General features: G+C 36.6%; 1 protein-coding gene across 14 annotated transcripts in view; it reads left to right on the forward strand.

The window, feature by feature from the left end:
- Window positions 1-21,870, forward strand: part of RUNX1T1 (RUNX1 partner transcriptional co-repressor 1) — a 144,315-nt gene that overhangs the window by 20,965 nt on the left and 101,480 nt on the right. For 9 of the 14 annotated variants that reach the window (XM_043507619.1, XM_038388543.2, XM_043507618.1 and 6 more), the window contains one exon: window positions 914-1,086. The exons of 3 other annotated variants lie outside the window; for them this stretch is intronic. In XM_043507619.1, coding sequence (XP_043363554.1) covers window positions 999-1,086 — 88 coding nt within the window. In that variant the 5' untranslated portion in view covers window positions 914-998. Of the gene's footprint in view, window positions 1-913; window positions 1,087-13,647; window positions 17,200-21,870 lie in introns of those variants that run through there. 2 more of the 14 variants (XM_043507623.1, XM_038388545.2) reach the window with 2 other exon arrangements.

Consider the following 21,870-nt stretch of genomic DNA (forward strand, 5'->3'; position numbering starts at 1 on the left):
GTGCCCAGACCTGTATGCATGCCTAATTTATGTCTTCAGATACCTGATCTGTAGATGCAGATTGAAGCATGCATGTAATTGTGTGTGCCTAACTCTGAAAATCTTTCTGTCCTACCATAATTAGAAAGGCCTGTAAAACATAGCACTGTCTTGAAAAAGGTGACAATCTTAACTATAGCAATGCTAGATCTTCCTGTTATAATATAGATGAATATTAATGATGAAGTATTTTAGTAGCCCAGTTTTGAGGAAGTTAGGGTGGTTTTTCAGAGGTGGGAGGAGCATGACTTTTGATCTCCCATTATTTGGAATTTGTTTACTCATAAGAAGAGACAACAGTGTTGTGTTGCATCCGATGAATTGAGCTGTAGCTCACGAAAGCTTATGCTCAAATAAATTTGTTAGTCTCTAAGGTGCCACAAGTACTCCTTTTCTTTTTGCGAATACAGACTAACACGGCTGCTACTCTGAAACCTAACAGTGTTGTGTGTAATGTAAAGGTCATAACACATAGCACATTAGTTTAAAGGTGATTCTGTAGTGCATCTATTGGACCAGGTAAAGTATATATTATTATTTTATATGAAATATAGTAGAAACACCTTTTTGAGAAATGAGTTAGGGATGAGATGCTGACATGTAGACTGCATTTGTCCTTTGTTTGATTACTATCTATGGCATGGACTGTTGTAAAGTGTTAACTTATAAAACAGCTTTTCTATAAATAATTAATAAAATTTAAAAGTACTTCCTTATTTATCTGAGAAAATGTGGGTAATGATTGCTTTAGAATGACAGCATTTATTTCTGTTCCTTTAAAAAAAAAATCTTGCTGTTATGCAAATAAAGGGGTGTGGTGCTTCAAACTGGCTGTGATATGTGCTTCTTTTTTTTCATTTGTTGTTGTCAATAGAAAAGATTGATCTCTGGGCTGGTGAACATAATATCTGTCCCAGTCAGAAAAGGAGAGAGGAAATTAGCAGAGCGATTGGTGGAGAATGATATCTGTCAAAAGAAACACTTGGAGAGCACTGAGTTTAGTGATAGGTGACTGCCGGAAAAAAGGGAACTTTGAATTTTGTCAAGGTAAGGAAAAGATACATATTTGATTTTTATAATTTACATACCTATTTTTAATTACCGTACCTTGCCTTGTAAACTGTAATTAAAAAAAGAAATTTCCCCTTACAGCCCCATATGAGCCTCCAAAAAGCCTTAATCAAATTTTATGTTTCATATTCGTGAGTTTGTTTTAATATCATCAGAGAAGAATCCAGGACAAATGGAAAAATAAGTCAGCATTGCACTTTCCTAAGGCCCTGTCCATTCTACAAATTCAGACTCCTCTGGAAAACAGTTATACAATATGGGTATCCCTTAATCTGGTCACCTACATGGCTTTAGCCAGGTTGTGAAGCATGGTTAAGGTCCCATCAACATTACGAATTGGAACAATGTTTAAAAACCGGGGAAGTGGCAACTGTAACCAGGTTTGCAGACATGGATGTATTTATGGTGTAGACAGGGTATTATGCAAATACATCACAGAGGGAATCCGTGATAGATTTGAATAAAAAGATATTGAGTCTGGATAGTTTTCTGTTTCTGTCATGGAGTGCTTCTTGGTGTACTTAAAAAATCTGATATGTGTAAAACAAAACTTGGAGTTAAAGTGTGAAAGCTATATCACAATTCCAGTGTTTATTGTAAGTAAGAAATGGTGTTTTCTGAAGCAGTTGTCTAGAGAGCAGAATAACAAAATATTTATTAAATGGAATTTAAATAATTCTGGGTAAACAGGTAAGCTTTTCAGAATGGGAGCCTTTCTTTGTTCAAGCAGATGGTGTAAAAGTATAGTATACAACAAGCATAGGCCTAAATCCTGCAGTCCATAGGGTCAACGCTCATTGGTTTCAAGTCTTAGATGCTTTAGTTTTAAATGCAGCTAAATCCTATTATGTCACTTTGCATCTCCGCTCTCCTCTACCCCATTACCACAGCTATAATCCTTTGTGAAATTCCTCCTCGTTCAGAGGGCCAACAGAAGGCCATCATCACCATTTTAAAGCCCTAGATAGGGTGGAGAGTTGGTGTGGGCTTTGTGCACTGGGGTAAATGCACCCTTTAAAATAATTTAAAAAACAGAATTGGAATTCTAAACTAAATTCTAATTCCTAGGTCAGTTCTAAGCAAGCAAGCTGCTTCTCTGTACTCCTGATTCCCATAGCTGACTTTGGAGGAAGAATTAATTCCCCTCTACCAGGGTTTCTCCTCCCATATATAGTATATGTTTTTACTGCTAAATTAGTAGTGAAAAGGTTTTCCCCACTATTTGCTCTCTTATCTTTCTGTTATGGACTGTTTTTCATAGTGGAACAGTACTTTGCATACACCTTCCTCCAATATTGTTTTTATAAAATATTTTTAAAAACAAATTTTCTGTAAAATTAAGGAGTTAAATGCCTGAAGTATACCACAGTAGCATTCTAATGGGTAGCTTATTTTGGTTTTTTGCTAATACGGCATGGGTAGGAGAAATGGAAATGTACTGCAAGGCAGAATGCATGTCTTCTAATGTGCTTCATTCCTGTTGTTGCTACATAGTGGTGTGGCTGAAATTTACTTCATCCTCATAAAGCCTGAATGATCTTGCTTTATGCCAATGAAGTGTTCTGATTGGATGGGGAGGATGTGAAATTAACCTCCTTAGCCACGGGTCAAGTCAAGCTGCCAGTACAACTTCTAGTGTGTATGCATTTATGTCAATATAAAGTCATTTTATACCAGTGTAGCTTATTCCCCTTTCCATACAGTATAGTTAACCTGGTATACAGTATCTCTATACATATGCAACTGGATATAACTGCATCTACTCTAGGGGGTGTTGTACTGCTTTAACTATACAACTTTCTAATATAGACAAGGTCTTAATGTGTGAATACTAAAGTCTTTCATGGATAAGCTGCTCTGTAGCTACTTAGATAAGAGGCACATTGATTGGTGGTTAGCATTATTAGATCTCTGTAAGAGCTGGGATGCTCATCAACTGCTGAAAGCAAGGTTGCTAAATACACATGTATGTGCCTAACTGTAGGCACCTTAATTTGAAAATTTTGGCCAGTGACCTTAAACTTCCAGTAAATTCTGGCTTTAAATTTTGCTGAACAAGTTAAGAAGTTGGCCAAGAATGGAATCATATGTCTTCTGAAATCTAATAATGACCTTATATCATCTTTCTCTAGATAACTTTGCCCCAAAATGGCAATGTGTCTAGCCACCTTCATCCCAGTTTCACAAATGTATTTAATACCCATTAAGGTTGGAAGATATTGCCTTTTCAGATGGAATGTTGAAGGGTATAGACTTCATCAGGTTGCTCATGAAAAATAGAGATGGGCCAAGGATCAATCCCTGCTGGTCTGTCTGCAATAACCTTGGTAATAATGTCAACATTATAAAGCAAAATATTTCACTTATTGGTTGGTACCAATATCTAATAAAGACAAAATAAAAAGATGGTGGAGTCAACTTAACCTCCTAAATGGCTTCCATTCCTTTTATATTTTTCTTATTACACTAAACTCTTTTCATTTGTGATAAGCATGCATCCTCACCCTTGGTTTTGCTACTTCACTGTCTTTTATTTATGTATTTATTTATTTTGCCCTTTAAAGTAGTAGTTGCTTGCCTGCATAAATCTCTCTAAGACTACAATTTAAATAAAAAGCCTTTAACATATAACAGATGTACAAGAGTACCTTGGGATGAATGTATTATAGATAGAGAACCATCATAACACCCCTTACAATCAGATTTTCATCTGTTCATGTGGTGCACACCTGTGGCTTGTTGGCATTATTCTTGATTGCAATGTAGGAGATCTTAATGAAAAACAAAGATGGATGACAAAAGCACACATGGATTATTTCACTCATCATAAGAAAGTCAGATTGCTAATGGGTCATTTTTGAGTGTGTGTGTGTGTGTGTGTGTTTACAGAAAATCACTGCTCATGACTTCTTCCAAAGATACATTTTTTCTATAGGTCAAGTTGATAGAACAGTTGTAAATGGTGACCATTCTGTTCAGCTTACTTTCTGAGCCAATAAGAAAGTACTGGGCAGGAATCCAGCTTTTGAAGTACAAAGAAAATAGCCAATAATCTATATAAAACATTGTAGGGAGGAGGGGAAAAGAGGAAACTCAAAGAGAAGAATTTAATTTTGAGGGCAATGATGGTTAAAAGTAGGAAGGGTAGAGAATGTGTGTATGTAAAAATATATATAACATAAGCTCAGCATGTATGTCTGAGTGCATTTACTGTATATGTTAGTATGTGTAATATAAAATTGGCTTTTCATAGAAATTCTAATTTGAAAGAAATATATTTTCAGTAATCTCTAAGGTGCAGACTGTTTGCTTTATTAATAATTGAAACAAAGTGATTTCAAGTTCTTTTTTCAAAAAGATTTTCTGAGTTTGCAGAGGGATTTTGTTTTGTTTTGTTTTTCTTTCTCTCCTGGTAATATACTAGGGCTCTGATAACATTAATGGGCTTGCCCCACATGGAGCTCTGAGTGTATGGTACCACTGCTCACTGATCCCAGGTCAGTGTGATGCGTGAAATCAATTTATTTGAATCTCTTTGCCTCTATAGGAATTTGGCAGCATGCCAGTTGTTTTCATTTAATGTTCTTTGTGTTCAACACAGACAAGCAGGCATGTTTTTGTATTCCTTTCTTTTGGTCTCTGTCTTTCAGCCAATATTCTAGTCTATGGATTTTCAAAAGAAGCAGGAATATGTTATGCATCTTTTAAAATCATTTTGTGTCAACATTATTTTAAAATCATAGAAATGAGTTCAGTCACAAAGCAATCTCTGTGTTTATTACAGCAAGCAATTTAGAAATTATTAGCCATAACTCCAGATTTTAAATTCTTTGGGGAGGAAAGAGTGAAAATATGGAGCCATTTTTCTAGTTTACAGCTCTATATGATTTATCACATGTTCTCAAACTAAAACATCCCCAGCAATGATGATTAAATTACAATAACTTCATTTTTAAAATATTGAACAATGGTTGGGCAAATCACAAACACTCACTTTTCCAAAGTAATTTTAATTAAGATGATGAGCCCAAGAAAAGCGTATACCTATAGGGTTCCTTCCCTCCCCCTTCGGGTACATAATTTAGCATATTATCTACCTTCTGCTGCTGTTACAATTATGTATAAAAGGCATAGGGATATCTATCGGAAAGTAACCATTTCTTTACCTTTTTTTTTTAAAGGCGGCAGCAAGGCTGGTGGGACTGTACAAGTAATTTAGTCTTCCTTAATTAGAAAAAAAAGAAGACAGCAGCACACATTACCAGAGAGGACTCGTTGTAGAGCTTGGCACTGCAGGGTGGGGGTGGGAAAGAGAGAGAGAGAGTAGAAGATTCTGTTGATGCTCCAGGCAGTTCTTGCGGAAGTTGATATGCAGAACCATGGAGCCACAGCACCGGGGTCAGACTTGTACACATCGGCCCTGCTTCCTTGTTTAATTACCTGAAGAGCAAAACATCCAGGCTGAGAGTGTGTGAAAATCCAGTATCTTGAACAGCAGTTTGTTGCTCTGACATCCTGCAAGGCCAGCCCTGTCTGTCCACAAACGTCAGGGCTGGTTCCTGACAGCAGGCTATCTCTGCCAGGCCTGGGTTCCTTTCATTCAGGAGGCATTGTATGGAAGAGGGTTTGGTCAGGAATTTGAGGTTCCTGCCGGTGCTGTTCTCCCAGCCTGGACAACCCTCTGACAGATAGGCCTGATTTTAAAAAAAAAAAGATGTAAAAAAATTGGCTCTTTTCAGTCTTTCCCTTAAAATTCTGGCATTGGTGTAATGCTGACTACTACAATAACAACAAAATGTTAACTCATTCATGTCTGGGTTTTCATTATTTTCCTTTTTGCCTAGATTTTTTTTCCTTTTCTTAACTTCTTTAAAAAATTATGTTTTTGAACTGAAATCCTTGGAAGAGCAGCACAATAATTTGAATGGGGATTGTGCCATAAAATAAATAAAAAAAACATTGAGAATGTTAAAAAAATCTTTGCACTAGCCATCTTATTAATTCAATAAGAATATTTAACACATTGAGCTTTTCATCTCCCAAGTACTTTGCTGCATTAGTTTTATTCCATGTGAGAAATAAAATAAAGCAGGATATTTAATGGTGCATGTCAGAGCAATGGTGAGAGGCTGTCAGCACTTCCATTTTTAAAATTCATAATTTTTCTAGGAGTTCTAACTTAGTATTCTATTTACAATACAATACAATAACTTTGGGCTAGTTCCTACTGTCCTTATCCGTACTTAGTAGTAGCTTTACTCTGTGAGTTGTCCCATTGATTTCAGTATAGCTACCCTTGGAGTAAGTCCTGATCCTGCAAATATCTAGGAACATGCTTAAACTTAAGCATCTGCCAGATCAGGGCCTAAAGCCCTATTCAATATGAATAAGGATGTCAGGGTCAAGCCCTTTAATAGGATTATTGCATGATTAAGGTGTTGGCCCATGGTTATGAAAACTTGCCAGAGCAATACGTGTAGCATACATACTTGCAGTCGAGCAGGCTTAAAATATAAATATAAATAGATATATAAACTACTGTTTAAGACAGAAGTGGAAAGAAATACAGAGGGCATGAATCTGCTCTTATTTGCTCTGGTTTAACTAGTGATTTCCATGGATTTATATGGGTGTGAGCAGCACTAAGTCCAAAGAAATCTTTGTGGTTTCAGATGTCTTTTCTCTACTCCCATAACTTCACCATGCCTTCATTTTATTACACTGACATTTTCCAGGATTTTTGGTCTACTCTTTGCACACCTTCCATCAATGGGAGTTTTCCTGCACAGGGATAGCAGGATTCAGCTCTTTCGTGGGCTAGTGACATTTGGATATTTTGGTGAGTGGGGTGGAAATTGCCTGTGCAGTAATTTATTTTTTCCAAGTATTTCATTAGGACTTCTTTATGCAAATTTAAAGGCATACTGTGTTCTTGATGCACATGCATAAACTCCCATTAGCATGAAGGGGATTTACGTGATTCATCGAGAGGAAAACGTAGCCTTCAGTGCGCATACACAGCTGCAAGTAGATGATAGTATAATAGGACCAAAAGAGTCATTATGATCTATTGTGTCACTAATCCTCCATCTAAGAAGGATTTGCAGGAGAGACTGTAACAAAAGAGCTGTTACAGTATATCAGATCGATAATCATGTTCTAAAGAGCTCTAAAATATGTACATAATCCCTCACTTTGAGAATCAGGTCCATAATTCTTATTTACACTAAGGTCCACTTACATTGCTATGGCAGTGTAATGGGCTTTAAAGTTGATGTGAGTTACACTTACAGCCAGTTGAAGGCCTCTTTACTCTGTCAGGGTGTTGTAAAGGAGCCTAAGTGTAAATAAGAATTGGGTTGTATGCATCTACGTGATTAAAAATGGAGCTGTTGTACTCTATTGTAACTATGATGTTCCTGTGGTATATTTGAAAGTACGTGCGTTTATATGGATATGTAAATTTTATTTCTATCTATTTATAAAACCTAAACAAACACCTTTCTAGTTTAAAGTTCACAGTATAATAGCACAATCATCTGCTCATCCATTACAACAAATAAATGCACACCAGCATATCAAGTAATACAATAAAACTCCTGCATCAAAGGCATAATGAAAATAATCATAACCCCTTCCCCACTACATCTGAAAGATTGGGGAGGAAAAAGTAGGCCTTAGTCACTGCCCATATTCAAAGACCATCTCAGAGAGAATGTCCTTAAAACGGCTTTCTATATTTTAAATCCAGGGACTCCTGCTTGAGTGCCTCTGCTGATCTTAGCTGTGGCAGTATTACATAGAGAAAGGTCTCTTAGATAGCAAGTCCCAAACCATTTAGGGCTTTATATGTTAAAATAAGCATCTTGAATTGTACTCAGACACTTACTGACAATCAGTTCAGATGACCTCATGGTATTAATTGGTGTAAATTGGTGTAAATTGTATGGAACTCCACTTAATAATCACCTCTAGATTTAGATCTTGCTTTTGTTTCTCAATGGCCACAATATAGCCCCATGTAGAGCACATCACAGTCATCTGATTTTATCTAGATGTAATATTTGAATCACTGTCTCTCCTACCCCTATATCAAAGAAACAAAAATTAAGGAAATTAACACAAAAGACTAAGATAGGAGTCATCTTAGGCTGCAACATACGCAGAGACCAAAGTCCTTTACATCCCCAGGAGAGAGTGTGTTGTACTGTCCCATCAGATATCACTAATAGCGCTACTTACCAGAGGCCAAATTCTGTGCCAACTCTCTTTATTGTGCACGTCTGTAGAAGTTAAGTTGGCACAGTATTTGGCCCAAGATGTTAGCCCAGTTGTTAGATCTTATAGTACTTCTAGTGTTTAATACAAGTTTACCTTTGCTCATAGCACATATAACATTAGACCCTAGAAGTGTTTGTCAAAGAGAGGAAAAGGATAGGATCCACAAAAGTATTGAGGCACCTAAACCCAGTTTTGGCTCCACTGCGATCACAAAATTCCTGCCGAACCCTGTAGGCCCATAAACTCACTTGAGCCTAAATTTTTCAAAGTAAACGTTCCCTAGGTGCCTATATATCTGCCTCTGGGTATGTGCCCTGCTGCCCCCTTCTAAGTGTCTAGATTCCTATCTGCTGTCTAAGTCCTGGAGTGACTCACAAACCAGGGGACCTAATTTGCCACCTCACTTGCGTGCATGGCCCAATCCAGCAGGTGTGCTCAGAGGGCATCTACCGGACTGGATCCAATTCAAAATCCAGCCAGAGGTGGAGCCACTCACCTTATAACTCTTAGCTCAGAGGTTAGAACACTTTCCTGGGATGTGGGAGATCCAGGTTTGATTCCTCTGCCAGAGGGGGAGAAAGGATTTGAATAAGGGTCTCCTACCTCCGAGGAGTGTTCTCTAACCTCTGAGCTGTGGGATATTCTGACATGTTGAAGCTGTTCCACTGTGGATAAATAATGAAAGACTGATTGGTCCAGGGGGATTAGATTTGGGTCCCCTGCCTCCCAGGTGGGAGCCCTAATCACTGGATTCTAGAATTATTTCCATTCTCTGTCTCTCTCTCTCCCAAGGACTGTTTCACATACTTAGTCTTTGGACCAGAGAGACGGAAGATATAAGAAAAGTAAAAGGAAACTTGTCCCACTAAAAACATGCTTTCCTATGAGTCACTGAAAGGAAGCATTGCCCAGATCAGAGCTCTCCAAATTGTGGTCCATGCATCATTGGTGGTCTGGTTGGTCACAGTTACTGGTTACTCTCCTTGCTCCCAGCTGCTAAACTGCATTTAGAAGAAGCTAAAAATATATTGGTTTGCTTATATTACTTTTTCATGTAAGAAATCATGGTAGTTACCAGTGGGACACTGATTATAAATGGGAAAGGCAGATCATGACAACTCCTCTGCTAAGACTTGGTCCACCATATGAAAAAGTTTGGGAGCCCCTACTCTAGATAATCTAATTGATATGACACACAGAGAAAAGGCAATACTCGGTGAACACTGACACACTCTACAAAATCTTTTCCTGGAATTACCATACATCTAGTACGTAACATGACATGCTAGTCTGACTGGTCTAAGAACCGCCACAATCTATGCACAATGGAATAGTTTTGAGGCCATGAGGTAACTTACTTTGAATTTCTTTATATTGATCAATTTGTTACAATCTTAACACTATTCTAATGTAGTATCTTTTGTATACAGTCATATAACACTTGGGTTCTGCAGTGAAAATACACAGTGTGTGTGTGCTTATGTTCTGCCGGGGGTGTATATATGGTGGTTTGCAAATTCTTGCTGAAAGTGACCTGTAACACAATAGAAGAGTCAAAGTGGGTGAGGTAATACCTTATTGGACCAGCTTCTGTTGGTGAGAGAGACAAGCTTTTGAGCTTACACAGGGCTGAAGAAGAGCTCTGTGTGGTTCAAAAGCTTGTCTCTGTCATAAACAGAAGTTGGTCCAATAAAATATATTACCTCATCCACCTTGTCTCTGTAATATCCTGGAACCAGCACAGCTACAACTACATTGTAATGCATAGTTTTGTACTAAGGCCTTCTGAGCAGAGCTTCCACGTGTTTGTTAACATAGAAAATTAGTGCAAATTAATCAATATATCTACAAAGGAGAGGTGAGAAAGGTGGTGGTGGGGATTTTCATAAAACATTTTTTTCTTCTTGGAAGTGGCAATATGGTCATAAATAATTTTAAGGGTTTTGTATTGCTGTGTATTTGCTCCACCTGGTGGATTTTCTTGAAAGTGTTTTGATCCTTGTTAATGATAAGGAGACAGTCTTCAATTAAATGTAAAACAGATTACACAAAGTAAGAAAACTTTTTAATGTGTATTAATAACAACACTGTAAAAGGCAGATCTGGGAAAGAAAACATTAGAACCAGATATTTATCTTGACCATGCTTAGTCATTACATTAATCTCCATGAAAGCATAGCATTTCTACCCAATTAATGATAACAGTTTACTCTCAGAGTCATCTACTGATTAGCAATTAAAAAAAATCCAAATGTCTGGCTTTTGAGATTTTGCAGGATATCTGAAAGTTGTTTTTTTTCCTGCAAAGAGACAATTATTAATGAGCCCTTGTGATAAGAAGTAGCAGAGCTATTGAAAGGGATGGTTACTGCACTTAAGTGTTATTACTGTACATTGGCATAAAATCTGGCTTTCATTAACCTAGCTTACAAACATTGTTTTCTTTGGAATTCTTAAGGACTCCGTTATGCTTTGATCATCTCATTGTTCTCCTTAGGTTATTTTTTTCCTTTAGAGTGTAATAGCTCCCTAACAGAAGTTGAAGTTTAGAAAACAGTGTCTCCATATGCAAGGGATTTGGAGACCTTTTTATTGTCTTTAAAAATGTCATTCATAGTCCTCATTAGCATTTACTGTTGCAAGCAAACAAGCAGAAAATGTGAAATTGGTATGTCATGAATAGCTCCACAGAGCTCTAGAGCCCTGAAATTTTGCCTGCAGTGTGATGTGGGGCAGGCATTGAGAGAAAGCTGTCCAGATGGCTGCCAGTGCAGAGCAGAGCTGCAGGTTTTTGTCTCTGGTGCTGAGAGGAGGGAAAGTTCATTGGAGCATATGCTATCACCCTTGCGTTTTAACAAAACTAACTCTCCATCAGTCAAAATGGGGAGGTGGTGACTTTGAAACAAAAGTTTTTAATATAATGTTACAGTCCTTGTCAAATGAATAAAATATGTTTAGTTAGTGTCACAAATACTGAGCTATGTTACAAAGAAAAAAGTAAGAATTGAATTTCTAGCCAGTGGTTAAATACACTCTTTTCATACACAAATATTCTCTCACATTTTCTTTATCATGAAAACCTTATACATGAAAAGACATTGATTAGAGGTCAAAATGAGAGTTAATACACTGCAGGAGGAGGAGTTTCACCACCAAAGTCAAACCATTTTGAGCTTCAAATCAGAAAGCCGTGAATAGCTTGAAAGCTTATATTGAGGTCACAAAATATGATCCCAATGCAGAAGCACTAGTTATTGTCATGCACACTGCATTGGTTAGGTGGAAGGAAGATATTATTTTTCTCTGTTTCTTTATATATGAAATACAATCATGGTATTTTGTTGCATCCTTTCAGAAATAACTGAATAGAGCCAAAAGAGAAATTTATTCAGAAACTACAGTATTTTTTTCTTAACATGCATGATGACAATTAAAAAATTAGTCTCAATCCTGATTTGTGTTACATATTTCACAGCAAATGTTTTGTTTCATAAAATGTTCACATGACGTTTGGTAATGGCCACAATTCTGCAAAAACGTACATGTGCATGTGGCCGTTCTCTTGAGTACTCTCATTAAAGTTAAGGGGCTCCATGGGTGAGTAAAGTCACACATATTCAGAAGTATTTGAAGAATTGGGGCCTATGTTTGGCAATGAAACTTAGGTCTGTTATCTTTTTCTGTAGTATTGCTCTTCTAGATTTGATTTGAATTTACTTTCACTGTTTTAAAACTTAACATCAGATTCAGCTTGAAAGCCAGTGGGAGTTGTGCTCCCATACACTATTGCTGAATTTGGTTCTTACTCTATAACCAGTGTCTATTTTGATTGAAGAACAATAAAACAATAGAGGTGGAAAAGACATAGATTGTCTAGTCCAGTGTTTTCAAGATTTCCAAAGGGATCTGCACCTTGATTTGAAATTTTTTAGGGTCCACAAATTTAAAAAAGGTTGAAAACCACTGGTCAAATCCATACCACAGCCAAGGTTGCCCTTCCCTATCAGATGATCTGAAATGCTATTAATAGGTCTACTTTCTTATTAGAACACTGAAATTATGCGGCTTCCAATTTCCTTGGGTCTAAAACACCTTACTGTTAAGATTCTTCATGTGTGCGCACACGTGTACACTCTCTCTCTCTCTCTCTCTCTCTCTCTCAAATGTTGCTTTAATTAGTTTCATCACATTATTCCTACTCCCTTTTAGACAACCTAAACAACTTCTCTCTCAGCCTGTTATGTGCATCCTTCAACTGTTTGTGTAGATGGTTATCAAATCCCCCTTTGGTTGTCATTTCACCAAGCTATACATATTTTAAATATTCCACTGAACTATTTTAAGAAGCTCACAAAGCTTTGCCAATCAGGAAATGTTTAGGGAAATGTCTTGGCGTTATCTGGCAAGTGGTTTGTGACACTTGTATTCAGAGCTGCTGTTACAGATAATCATATACCATACTGCAATATTTTAATAATGTTTGCAAGAAAAGTAACTTTTTCATGGGCTTAGGCGTAGAGGGAGATGACATTCTTATCAAGATAAAATTTGGGGAGGGTTGATACTTTGGGACCTCTGTGTGTTTTTGGAATACTTAGGGTGATGGAAGATACAGATTTCTATTATACAAAAAACTCACACCATGAAGTTAGTACAACATAGTACAGGGTTTGTGGTTGTATGAAATATTAGAGAACATTCACTTGCAGCAAGAAATTAACGTCTTTATTTCAAGGTGTGTTTATTCAGTTGCTGTCAAACTTCTTTACAGTAAAATTGGGAAAGCATATAGAAAGAGTTTCCCCCCAGCCCTACAGCTCACACATTAGGTGGGTTTGTCCTGTCAGTGGGTTGCCTTAAGAAAACACTAATAGCTTCCAGCTGGGTGGAAAATCAAAACCTTCGGGGGGGTCTGACAGAACTAGCAGATTTGAATTTTAAAGCTCAGTTAATGCTTCCATTTTTATTTACCACTGATCCATAAAAGATTATTTTCTAATATGTCAGCCTCATTTGGTGGCCAGTGGTCTGAAAGTGAAAGTGGAACAAGCAAGTGGAGAAATCTGGACATTAGTGAGTCCGCCCTTTCAAGCTGGTGTGCCACTTTATGGAATGGCCTTCCCTGAGATTAGGGGGGGTCCTAATGACCATTCATCAATGCTCGTTGACTGATCATTGAGTGCCTTCTTATTCAGTTTATCAAGTCTTGCACATAAAAAGTCAGAATAAGCATTATTCAGCTTTGTTAAAGCCAACTAGGAGTAAAATGCTCCATTTGAACCCATTTTGCCCTTAGTTTTTCACTTTGTTAATGCAGTCCTGCTTAAATGAGTGCCTTTATTGGGTCAGTTAGAATATCTGAAACTATTAATTCTCTTGTATTGAATAGCTGGTGGCAGGCCAGAGCAGATGGGGTAGAAAACTATTTGGTTGGGTGTATTGCTTTCAATTAGGATCAATGAGGTTTCAGCTCCTTTGAATTAACTCACTTAATACCCACTGTGTGAAGTCACAATGTGTCACAACAGTCTGCTATAAGTAGAGAGGGAAGTTGAGAAGTCCTGCAGAAAAGCTTTGAGTCAGATTCTTCCTTCACTGTTAATAAAGAGTTTTCATTAACTACAGATGCATTTCAGTGGACTTCTAGTCCTTGTTGGTAAACCAGGTTTAAGCAAAAGATAATCTCTACTTTACAACTGTAATGTCTTAGAAAGGAGTATGTTTTTCATTTGAGTAAAACAATACAGTGAGAACTTTCTGCAGTTCAGTGTAAATCTGTTTTTGCAAATATCTGGGTTTGGAGACTACCTTTGCAGCACTTACAATTGTTAATTTTGCAGATGGGTATCAGATCATTCAAAATTATTTTGTAAACTGTTGAATGATTGCAGAGTAAAGCATTAGTTTTCACTGTATCAGCTAAGAAGCTGTATCATAAGGTAAAGAAACTGACTGAAATTAATCTCCTTCTAAATTCTAATTCTCACTATTTCTCTGTATCCTTTCATTTTGGTATTATGCATTGTCCAGATTCTAAGATGCAACAGAATTGTTCATATGCAAAAATTACCCTACACGCTTTTTCTCTTCTGCATGAAACAAGCAGGGACTGAAAAGCATTTTACAGAATTATGTTGGCATTGACTGTTCATCTTTGTTACACGTTTTGGCCCTATTAAATTTTTAGAAGTGTGCAAAAATTGTTATAGCAATCTTTATATGTCTGCATTAAAAAAAAAGAAAAGAAAAAGAAAAAACATATCCAGGAATATTTATTAGGGAGGACTGTCAAATGGGTTGCAGCCTGCCTCAGTGTGTTAAATAATGAGGGAGAAAAACTATCCATGCAGCTGGCTGCTTGAGAAAATGCTGAAGTAGTCTCAGATGCACAGGCATTCTGCTAGCCCCTTCCACGAACAGACTTCTAGGTGAGAATCTCCAGGGATCCGGGTTTTGTTGACGTGGATCAATTTAAATGGCAATTACTGTAGTCAGATAACAGCTTAAAAAGCCTTTTTACACATAGAAAAGATGCATAATCACACTGCATATGGAAGTTCAATTTTGTGAGCCATGGTTTGGAGATTTACAGTGTACTTGATATTAAGACTGACTTTTAAAATGGAATATCATTCAGTTTTATTAAAATGCATTGCACCTTTGACACATTACTTTCTATTTTAAAGTTGATTCTGTCTGCACCTGTGTTGATGAAAGGTTGTATTTCCAACTGTGAAAATGTTTTCTCCTTCATGTAGAATACATAATTTTTAAAACCAACAGATTCAGACTGATTGGTTTTTAAACAGGGCACTAAATAAAACAAAAATAATGCCAAGTTCTTTAAAGTCCTCTCTGGCATAGACTTAATTGATTATTACTCTCCCCTGCCCCTTCTTCCCTTCCCCCAGAAAGCCATCTCTCATAAAAGTGTTTATGCTTGGCTCTCAAATACATTGACATCCATTATACAGAACCTCATTACAACTGTCGTCTGAGTAAGATGAACAAAAAGATTGGTCTCCTAAATAAGATGCATTATGATATTAGTGACAGAACAGAGTAATCACGATGAATTTTTTTATTAAACATTTTGAATTTGGGGCTTCACTAGTTGAAGAAGAAAAGCTTATGGGTGCTGCTTTAAGTGCCATTAAAAGTTCTATTTTTCTGACGTTTTTCTCAAAGATGACACTTTTTATTTTTTAGTAGTAAATATTCATGGGCAGAGGGAATCAGAGATGGAAAGGCTGTTAGGATTTTTCTATGTTCCAAAATAGATTTTATCAGCACTTTGTGGCAGCTTAAGGAAGGAAAAGGAAGGCCTGGAAGCACGATTGTTTCTGCATTGTAGAGGCAGCAGATATGAAGGGAAATCAAGAGACTGCATACATTAAACATATAAAAACTCTTGTCTTTATGAATCTTTCATATTAAAATAATACGGTTTCTGAAGATTCTGAATGGAATCTTTTATTTTTTTATATCTATATGGAATTTGAATATACATTGAAAAGGCAAAGGAAAGCATGTGTTTAATGATTTGCTATAAATGTTTTTGTTAGTAAAACAGTGAAGATTTTGCAAGTATTAAATTGGAGGAGAGTTTTTGAAAAAACAGATTTCCCTCGTGCTTGGAATCTTATATAAGCCTAAATGTGCTACAGAAGGCATGTGTCAGGCGTATGTTTCTCCTATGAGGCAAGGATGTTTTACAAAGGACTAAAGAGGGACTGCTGAGAGGAAAATAGCCAGCTTTAGATAAAGCACTATAACAAAGACTTGTAGTTTTATGTATCATGGTGTCCATTAAAGCTTAATAGGGAAGAGTGCATTGAACCTAGCTAGGCATATGTTATTCATGTGAAGGATAAACATTTAAGGGGTGTTCAGAAATCAGGAGGACATGATTGTTTAGCTTTTGAAAAAGCTTTACAGGGAAGATTTTGTTTTCATCCCCCATGGATCACCATGCAAGGTAAAGGAGAGTAGCTGCAAATGTTTGGAGCATATCAATGCAGGAATCCCAGGGGGTTAAAAGCACCATAGTAAAATAAAAGTGGTCTGCTTCTAAGTGTGTTCTATTTTATACATACTACTGAGAAGCTGACAAAGGGAATGATTTTGATACTCTGTTCACTGTGATAAAATGGCACAATTAGATGAAGGAAAAAAGGAAAAAAGAAAAAATCTTTAAATATATCTTCTTACATATTTTGAATTTCCAACTAAATAAACAACCATGGTCTTATGGAGTTCAAAAGTATGGCTGTTAAAATAATAAATGAGAACATGTTTTCCACTTTTTGAGGAGAACTGGTTGTAATAGATGCTCTGCTTTAATTGCTTGCAGTTAAAGAAAGGGTTAACTTTTAAAGAAAAAAATGAATAATTCAGTGTTCATCTTATCACTCTGCATTTTACTTTCTATTCTTTGGTCCTCTGGAACTTGCTGTGAAAGGTAGAGTAAGAGGAGTCAGCTGAGGGGAGCTGGGGTTGTGATAATTTGCACACACATCCCTGTCATTGTTCTGCCTGAAGAGACAGGGCTGGGTTCAAGGCCACATGTGCTCCTGTCATCATTCACATTTCTGCTCCAAGTGCAATACAGAGTGTCAGCTCTCCATCTGTCTTTGCCTGGCAAACGCACGCGCCTAGCATCCTGCCTCCAGCTATGCTGCCACAGCCAGTTCTGATGGCCCTCCTCGCTTTTCTGTGCTCATTCCAGAACAGGAGGCACTGAGCCCTAAATAAGCTTGCTTTTAGGAGAGAGCCATTTACAGTGTATATTTTATTCAAGGATGCCTGGTGAGTTAAAATTATTACAGCTCTTTTTATTTAAATGGAAAAACACTAATTATATTTTGATTGTATATAAAAATAATTTCTACACGGTGATTTGTACAAGCTTATATAGAGAGATTGTAGATACTAATTGTGGTGTGTGTATGTTGGGGGAGGGGAATTTGTGTGTGGAAACTATCAAAGATACTATGTACAGTAATATTGGATGCTACATTGAATGGGGATAGGAATAGTAGAAAGTCACCCTATTTGTGGGTGCAGGAGTGTATGGGGGGTATAATTTTAGTGAGAAGAAATACAGCTTCAGTCTGGTTTTCATGACTGTCAGCTGTATTTTGTAATCTGCAAACATTTTATGTGTAGATATAATTTTAGATTATGGGTGTACACTAGGAATAATCTCTTTGCAAAGCTGTTTATGCTAGAGAGGTAAAGAAGATTTAGAAAACAAATGATCTCAGTCTTGCCATAAATCACAGTTCTTAGCTGTCACCAGCCAAAATTGAAATACGTTATTATTAATAATAATAATAATAATAATTAATAATTAAACAATCTTACAGATTCTGCTGAATTAGTGAAACCGTCGTGGAACTGGAAATCTTAATATGTCAATTTCCTCACAAAAATATTATCGTTGGATCTTTAGACTACTTGTCTAATTGATAAGTGTTGTTGCCAGTGAAAATATTGCTTCTATACAAGGTGAATTGTTTGAGTTTATTTGTGAGAAGCCTGACCATGGCAGAATATATTTGCTGTTTTTGTAAAGACTGAACGGAGCCATGTGCCAATTTAAAACAGCCTATATCTCTGGATAAAAAAGACAGGGACACAGAGAGATCCTACAGCTGGCTGGTTCTTGTGGATAATTTGGGTAGGACAGGCAGAGGAAGCTGCACTTGATCACAGAATTTGTACACCTCGCAGATGGTATTTTGAAACAGTATCTGTCAGTTTGCTGTAACCACAGTTGTATGTAGGTATTGCCAGTTGTTTAAAGAATGTTTTTCTTTTAGGATGTTAATGCATGGTCATATTCTTCCAATGTTATGTTTGTTGATCCTAAGATTGAGATTGTAACAAAAAAGTGGAACTCTGTTTGCTCAAAGTGCGAGGCTAGGAGGATTTGTGTGGTTGAAATATGGACAAATTAATTTGCATAGATAATAACTGAGGACTATGAAAGGTCAATTTAACCCTTTAGAGTTTAAATTTGTTTTGCATGCATTATATTCTTTGGGATGTGGTCTTCATTAGAAATATCATGACAATTCATTAATTTGAAAAAGTGCATGTGATTTAAATAAAATACAACTGATATTTTGCATATATTTGTATGAAATTATAGTATCATATGGTTCACTATCTGATATTTATAATATTTAAATGTACAGCATGATTAATTTTGAGCCTTCTATATTTTCTTTTGAGACACTAACAAAGATGCTATTGTAATGACTGAAGTAGAGATTTTTGAACAACCTATTGCATAGTAAGCCTATGGCGCTTAAATTAATTAATCTACCTGCTGGTTAAAATTTCATGCATCTTTAATCAAAGTGGCTTGAGCTACACCTGAAAATATGTATACTTATCAATACTCTTTAAGCTTTAACATTAAATAAATCTTTAACTTCCAGCATTCTGTTAAAGTGGTAACAAGGAAGAAGTGTGTATTTAATGTCAGCTCTGAGTGTTAGAAAACCTTGCATTTGGATACAGAGAATACACTAACAGCTGTGACTGGGAGCATGTGCCAGAATGGAGATACTTGAGCAGATCCGACACTTGGCTATTTTTGACGCCCATCTGCACTTTTTTACTCTCCTCTATGATGAACTACCTCTCAATCTGTTCACAGCATATTTTAGCCCTTTAATATTGTGGTGTTTCCCCCTTCTCTCCTCCAATGGGCATTATTAGCCATCTGGGGCAGATTTTGTGTTTTAGAAGTAACCATATTATCTGCAGAAGATTAAAAAGATGTGTATTTTTGTGTAATCTGATATTATGTCATTGCCTTTGTGTATGTGTGTGTGTTTGTGTGTGTGTAATATAGTTTTGATTTCAGAAGCATCCTTTTAATAGTTCTGACACCCAAAGTTCTTTCTTCTTTTTTTCTAAAATATAAGACGGATCAAATATCTGTTCTGGTTTCTGTATAGTGATAACACTTGTACACAAATTAAATGTTCTCTTCAAAGACAAACAGATCACATTCTTAAAAATGTAATTGACTACTAGCCTTCTCATGTTAGTATGTCTGAAAAACTACATCAGAGAGGTTGTTATTGAGGGTCTCATTATAAAATTAATTCATAGATCTTGGAGGCTCTAATACAACTCTTAGGAAACATATTTTTAAAAAGATAATCCTGCAAATATGAGATTTGCACTAACTTTGTTAACTATTTTGTCATTTTATTTGGACTCTAGAAAGTATATATCTTTAAATCATTGATGTAGAGATGCACAGTGCTTAGATCAAATGCCATATACGAAGTGGATTGATTATTGTGTGTTTTTTAGAACTGTTTTTATTCCAAACATTATGTATTAAACTTTACAATTCTATCAGTCATTTTATAGTACAGATGTTGGCCTACAAAATGCTTTTTATTATTGCCCATGGCAATATTCAGGACGGTTTCCTTAAAAGAACAATCAGTGATCACAGTCATTGTAGCCCAGAAATAATGCTGTTCTTTCAGAAGATGGCCTGGTATTAGGTCAGACCACCCCTTCTTTACTTCTGCTCTCCAGATGTGGCTGCAACTTTTTTTTTAAGTTCATGTTTCAAAAAAATGGGTTTGTTTTCAGAATCTGGTTTTACTTAAGACATCTCCATCCTGGAGTGCATTTCATAAATTGCCCACATATTTTTCTTAGCAGAGAACTTAACTGGCTGTAATTTTTAACACATGGCCACATCATGTGATATTTTCAAAACATTTGCACATAGCTTTAAGAAGGTCCCAGCAGAAATGATCCATCATCTCACAGCCAGCCCGTTTCTTAACAGCATATCTGCATTTTCCATTTAGCGGAGCTATATATTATTAGCTTACATTTTGGATAGTAAAACAGTGCATTGCTGATTGTAAAACATGGACTTTATTATCTGCCGAAAATTGATTTGGCATTTATAGCCACTGTGTACTAGACTTCCTTTCTGGTTTTAACATTAGTGCTTGCAAGTGATGATTTTTTTAAAGAACAGAAACAAAATTGCATGGACATAACTGTTAGTGTCCTAGTAGCTGAGCATTTGGATAATCCACCTATTTTTTAAATCCACGTTGTTTTTTAAATCCTAACTGCCTGTTAACTGACTTGTTCTGTTTTAACTTGCAGTTGCTATGCTGTTACGTGAGGACAGTTCTGTGTATTACAAAACAAGTTTTCAGCCAACTCTAGAAAGTATGTCTGGAAATAGATTTAAGTCTGATTGTTAAGCTTTTATCACTGTTCCAGTCATCATACATAATGTCTTTATCTTATACTTCGGTGTGACAGGAAGGAAGAATTTTATTCTTTAAAAAGAACTGTTAGCCACTTTTGGTTGTACTACCAATGAGACTCCAGGGGAATTTGTTGGGCATTTCATTTCTTCAGGCTCAGACGATTTTTGAGAAATGTGTTGGCTTTCATACTGAAGCATTGATGTGTGTCCCTCTCCTTTCATAGTAGTAATGAATTCCGAAGTCTCCATAAAATTATTTCTCGTATTTTGAACCATTTTGGGCATGAACTGTATCTTGCTATGTGCTAGTTCCTCCCCAAGCATATTGTAAGTGATACCATAACCCCAATAATAGCTAATAATAAGCCTCTTTACTAACAAGGACCCCAAACTACTTTGCAATTAAGATGCTAGTACTTTCAAGCTAAAGGGCCAAATTGAGAATGATATTTTTTTGAGAATGTAAGCTCTTTGGGGCAGGAACTGTCTCTCACTCTGTGTGTGCGCTGCTTAGTACAATGAGGTGACAGCTGGGTGGAAGATGATTTTCCTGTCCAGAGAATTTTTTTGAGATTTAAATTTTTCTCTTCCATATCAGGAAAAAAACAAATGCTTTTGAAATTTGTTGAGGAAAAATGAGGGAGAAAGAGAATCCATCCCAGGATAGCTAGTAGCCCTATGGTTATAGCATTCACTGGGGATATGTGAGACCCAGATTGAGGTCTATGTTCTAAACTAGACAGAGTGGAGACATGAACTTTGGTCCCCTCACATCCCATGCAAGTGCCCCAACCACTGGTACATGCTGGGGTTTATCTCTCTTTTTCTTTCATTGGCACATATTGACCAGAAATTCCACCCTGGATCTTACTAAAGTTTCATTGAAGCTGAACCTTTCCCCTTGAAAAGTTTTGGTTTCAATGAACTGGCATTTTCTGACAATTGTTTTGTTGAAAATCTTCTGACCAGGTCTAAATAGGGCCCTGAGCTTAGTTGGCCTCTGGGCACTACTGTAATACATATAATAATGTATAAGTTGCTCTAACACAGAGGTCAGTTGGTGTTGTGTATATACAACTGATGGGACCCCAATATTGGAGTAAAGAAATTTAGATTTTTTTACATGCAATATTGGTGTAATTTGAACATAGATGAACTTGAAGGTGTAAGTTAATCTTTGTGCCTGGGCGGGCGGAAAGTGAGATATT

This window comes from Dermochelys coriacea, chromosome 2 (assembly GCF_009764565.3).
Source record: "Dermochelys coriacea isolate rDerCor1 chromosome 2, rDerCor1.pri.v4, whole genome shotgun sequence".
NCBI lineage: Eukaryota > Metazoa > Chordata > Testudines > Dermochelyidae > Dermochelys > Dermochelys coriacea.